Source organism: Peromyscus maniculatus, chromosome 8 (assembly GCF_049852395.1).
Source record: "Peromyscus maniculatus bairdii isolate BWxNUB_F1_BW_parent chromosome 8, HU_Pman_BW_mat_3.1, whole genome shotgun sequence".
In the NCBI taxonomy this organism is placed as follows: domain Eukaryota; kingdom Metazoa; phylum Chordata; class Mammalia; order Rodentia; family Cricetidae; genus Peromyscus; species Peromyscus maniculatus.
Window position 1 is genome coordinate 86922461 of NC_134859.1, and position 4673 is coordinate 86927133.

At 42.6% G+C, this 4673-nt stretch overlaps 1 protein-coding gene across 1 annotated transcript; it reads left to right on the forward strand.

Annotated features, from left to right (window-relative positions):
• The first annotated feature begins 959 nt into the window (after positions 1 to 959).
• LOC102916260 (uncharacterized) lies at positions 960 to 1763 on the forward strand. The gene has a single exon (XM_076544006.1). The coding sequence runs from the start codon at positions 960 to 962 to the stop codon at positions 1761 to 1763; it is 804 nt and encodes a 267-aa protein (XP_076400121.1).
• The last annotated feature ends 2910 nt before the right edge of the window (positions 1764 to 4673 follow it).

Genomic DNA, 4673 nt, shown 5'->3' on the forward strand with positions numbered 1-4673 from the left:
TCACTCTAATGTACTTCCACTTACACATCAGTCCTCTAGTCTGCACTGACATAAAACATGTTATGCCAGATATCCTCATCCCAATTGCCTTTGAGACACACTGGTGGAGGAGCTGCTAAAGAAACAGATATCTGGGCCAATCTGAAGTGAGGACTTTGTGTGTAAAAGGACAGAGACCCAACTTTTCATCACTGTGAGCATAGCACCATCATGTAGATATTTTATGAACTAAGGAATGTAGAGGAATATTCTTTTACACTGTGTGAAGAAGTGTCATTGTGATTGTTTGATAAAGAGCTGAGTGGCCAGTAGGTAGTCAGGAAAAGGTTAAGCCGGACTTCTAGAGACAGAGAAGTCTAAGAAAAAGAAAGGAGTCTCCAGCCAGATGCAAAGGAAGCAGTATATACAGGAGGAGAGGTAAAAGCCATGATCCACATGACAGCACATAGATTAACAGAAATGGGTTAATTTAAGTTGTAAGAGATAGTTAGAAACAAGCCTAAGCTAAGGCCGAACTTTCATAATTAATAATAAATCCTTGTGGCTTTTTTGTGAGCTGGTGGCTGAAAGAAAAATCCACCTACAAAGGAGAGACAAAATGTAGACAAACAGATACTCTGACTCTCCCAAGACAGCAAGGGCCACCACACAACCAGATGATGATCAAGGATACAATTGAGACCAGTAGTGCAATAGCCTTCCCTTTATTGAAAGAATCTCTAGACATTATTCTGGAATAAGAATCAGATTAAACTTTCCAATGATGCATAGCATTGGCAAACACTTCCTTATGAACCATAAAGTGAATATGGAAAATGATGTAAACAACATCAAGGAAAAGTCCTGCTAATTGGTCCAAATCTTAGAGGCCTGACATATAAAAGGTCCAGAATGGAAGAACTCACCATATTGTGGAAAACTCACCTGTGAACAGGAACCCTCCAACCACAATTCACACTATGGCCAACTCCTGCTGCACCTCTTGCTGCCAGCCTACCTGCTGCAGGATGACCTGTTGTAAGCCAACTTGTGTTACCACCTGCTGCAGCACACCTTGCTGCCAGCCCAGGTGTTGTGAAACCACCTGCTGCAGGACAACCTTCTGTAAGCCAACCTGTGAGACCAGCTACTGCTACCAGCCCTGCTGCCAACCCAACAGCTGCAAAACGATCTGCTGCAGGACCAACTGCTATAAGCCAACCTGTGTAACCAGCTGCTGCCAGCCCAGCTGCTGTGAAACCACCTGTTGTAGGACCACCTGCTGTAAGCCAACCTGTGTGACCAGCTGCTGCCAGCCCTGCTGCCAGCCCAGCTGCTGTGAAACCACCTGTTGTAGGACCACCTGTTGTAAGCCAACCTGTGTGACCAGCTGCTGCCAGCCCTGCTGCCAGCCCAGCTGCTGTGAAACCACCTGTTGTAGGACCACCTGTTGTAAGCCAACCTGTGTGACCAGCTGCTGCCAGCCCTGCTGCCAGCCCTGCTGCCAGCCCAGCTGCTGTGAAACCACCTGTTGTAGGACCACCTGTTGTAAGCCAACCTGTGTGACCAGCTGCTGCCAGCCCAGCTGCTGTGAGTCCAGCTGCTGCCAGCCCAGCTGCTGTGAGTCCAGCTGCTGCCAGCCCTGCTGCCAGCCCAGCTGTTGTGAATCCAGCTGCTGCCAGCCCAGCTGTTGTGAATCCAGCTGCTGCCAGCCCAGCTGTTGTGAGTCCAGCTGCTGCCAGCCTAGCTGCTGCCCAACCTGCTATGAAACCACCTGCTGCTAGACCACCTGCTTTTAACCTACTTAGGTGACCAGCAGGTGCTTCCAGCCCTGCAGTTGTGAGTCCAGCTGCTGCCAGCCCCACTGCTGAACAACTTTCCAACTGAGCAACACCCAATCAACTGTACTTCTGTCACACCAATCTTGCCATGTGGGTATAAGCTCACATCTGACTATGAGGCTATCACCACTTTGGAAGCCTGTCAGTCACCTTGGTGGAATGCAAGTCCATTCACTCTCTCTCTCCTTTTCTCTCTGTATGGAGCCCAGTCCTCTGCTTCTCTTCTGAACCCAGATCTTTATCTTTCCCTCTAAACAAATGAGAAAAATGCATTAATTAAAATTATCAAAAATGTATGGAAACTTAATAAATTCTGGACTATTATTCATTCCATATTGTCTGTCATTATTACACTTTGATAAGTCACTTTGATAAGTCATAGCTCCACATGCTCAAAAGACTTTTTATTGTGCAATATAATAAGCTCTCTCTTCCTCTCTCTCTCTCTCTCTCTCTCTCTCTCTCTCTCTCTCTCTCTCTCTCTCTCACACACACACACACACACACACACACACACACACACACTGTTGTTAAAACTTCTTCCCAGCAGGAAACATAAATAGCATCTACTCCTCCTAAGGTCCCATCAACAAACCAAAGAAGGATTCCACCAAAGTTGACTCTGAGCAGCCAATGAGTTTATCATGTTTCCTTTCAAAGCACAATTGAGGGACTGCTTACAGGAGTATGAGTGTGCCTCCCTGAAAAGGCTGCACTTTACTTAGCAGAAATGAGGGCTTTTCCCATAGCTGCATGGATGGAGTCCCACCCCTAGTCTTCCATGTCCCCTCTCCAAGACCACCCTCAGTTAGAGCAGAGTGCATAAAACTGGTGTTAGGGATTAGCTGGGTACTTACGTGAGGGACTCCTGGACCACTCACACACACATACTTCTCTGTGAGGGATGTAAAAAATAACCAAGCCCAGCTGGGAAGATCTTTTACCAAGGGCCACTGCTGAATGCTCCAAAATGGCAGTTCTTTGGCTTAGAGAACAGTACTGTAACACACACACACTTAGAGAGAGAGAGAGAGAGAGAGAGAGAGAGAGAGAGAGAGAGAGAGAGAGAGAACCTAATGCCGTCCATCAGATCTCTGGAACAATTGGAAGTTAACAGCCAATGGTTACCAGATCCCCATGGCCCTTACCCCACTCCCTGGAAAGAATTGTCCTGCTCTCTTCTTCCCTGACTTCATGGAATGAATGTGGTACTGTTTCTTCCCTTTTTAGTTCATAAAAGAATTGGAAACATTGTTATCAGATTCATAAAATTTGATTGAATTAAGCAGTGATTATGTTCTAGACATTTCTTGTGAGAAGATCTTTAATTACTGCATAAATCTCATTGTTCATAATGGGTCTGTTCTAGTTTTGGGGAAAATAATTTTTGCAGGATCTCCTAATGATCTGAATTTCTCTGGGGTCCACTGTAACGTCTCCATTTCTTCTCTGATTTTATTCATTTTGACATTCTCATTCTTTCCTTTTGATTAATTGGGCCATAGGTTTGTCCATCCGGTTAAGCTTTTTAAAGAATCAGCTCTTTGTCAGCTGAATCTAAATATTGTTCTGTTAGACTCTGTCTCATTAATTTCTGCCCTACTTTTTATTATTTTTTGCCATCTACTAAGTTTTTGATTAGTTGCTTAATGTTTTTCTAGTGTGTTCAGGTGCATCATTAGGTTGTTTGTTTGAGATTTCTTTGGGGTTTTGTGTATGGAAACACTTATAGCTATAACTTTATTGAATGCTTAAAGTGTTCTCCAGAGGAGATGTTTTCCTGCCCATTGATTTTTATTTGCATCTTAGAAATTTTAATTTCTTCCTTATTTCTTCGATGACCCACTTGTTTCCTCAAAAGCAATCTCTTCAGTCTCTAAGAATTTGTGTAGTTTTTGTACATGCTCTTACTATTGATTTCTACATTTATTCCACTGCAGCCTGGTAGGATACAAGGAATTGTGTCCTTTTTTTGTACTTGTTAAAGCTTGCTTTGTAGCCTAGAATGTAGGATGTGATAAATTTTGGGAAAGATTCCGTGTGCTGGTGAAAAGAATGAGTATTCCTTATGTGTGTGGTAGAATATTCTGTATATATCTATTAAGTCCGGTTGACATATGGTAGAATTCAACACTAAAGTTTCTTTGCTGAGGTTCACTTTCATAATCTATGATTTGGGGTACAATATGAGAGTGGGGCACTAAACTCTCCCAATTGCTATTGTACTGGAAATATTTCCTGTAGAGCCTGGACTGAGACAAGGGTCCCCACTATCTCCACTCTTGTTCTGTGTTATGCTTAGTCTTAGTCAGAGCAACAAGACAAGAGACAGATATGAAAGGACAACAACATGAGAGGAGGAAGCAAAATTACGTCTGTTCACAGGTTAATGATTCTATAGTTAAAAGGCTTCATGGACTCTGCCAGAAAACTTTTATGTTTAGCAAGCACTTTTAATTTGCAAAATACAAAACCAACATACAAAAATCAGTAGCTTACATAGCAATAATGAACCCACTGTGAAGGAGATTAGGAAAACCATTCCCTTCACAATAGCTCCCCACACACAAAGGATGTGAAAGACCAGGGCAATGAAGACTAACAGGCTGAAAAACAAAATGAAAGGAGATATCAAATGATGCAAAAACCTTCCACACTTCTTGTTGACAAGTAAATAGTTTGAAAATGACCCTAATGTTAAAAAATTATTTGTAGACCCTATTCCCACAAAAATTCCACTAACATTCTTCACAAAACTCAAAAAAAAGTCAAATACTTTATGTGAAATACAAATGACTACACATATTCAAAGCAATCTTACACAGAACAAAACACTATTAGAGGTTTCAAAAT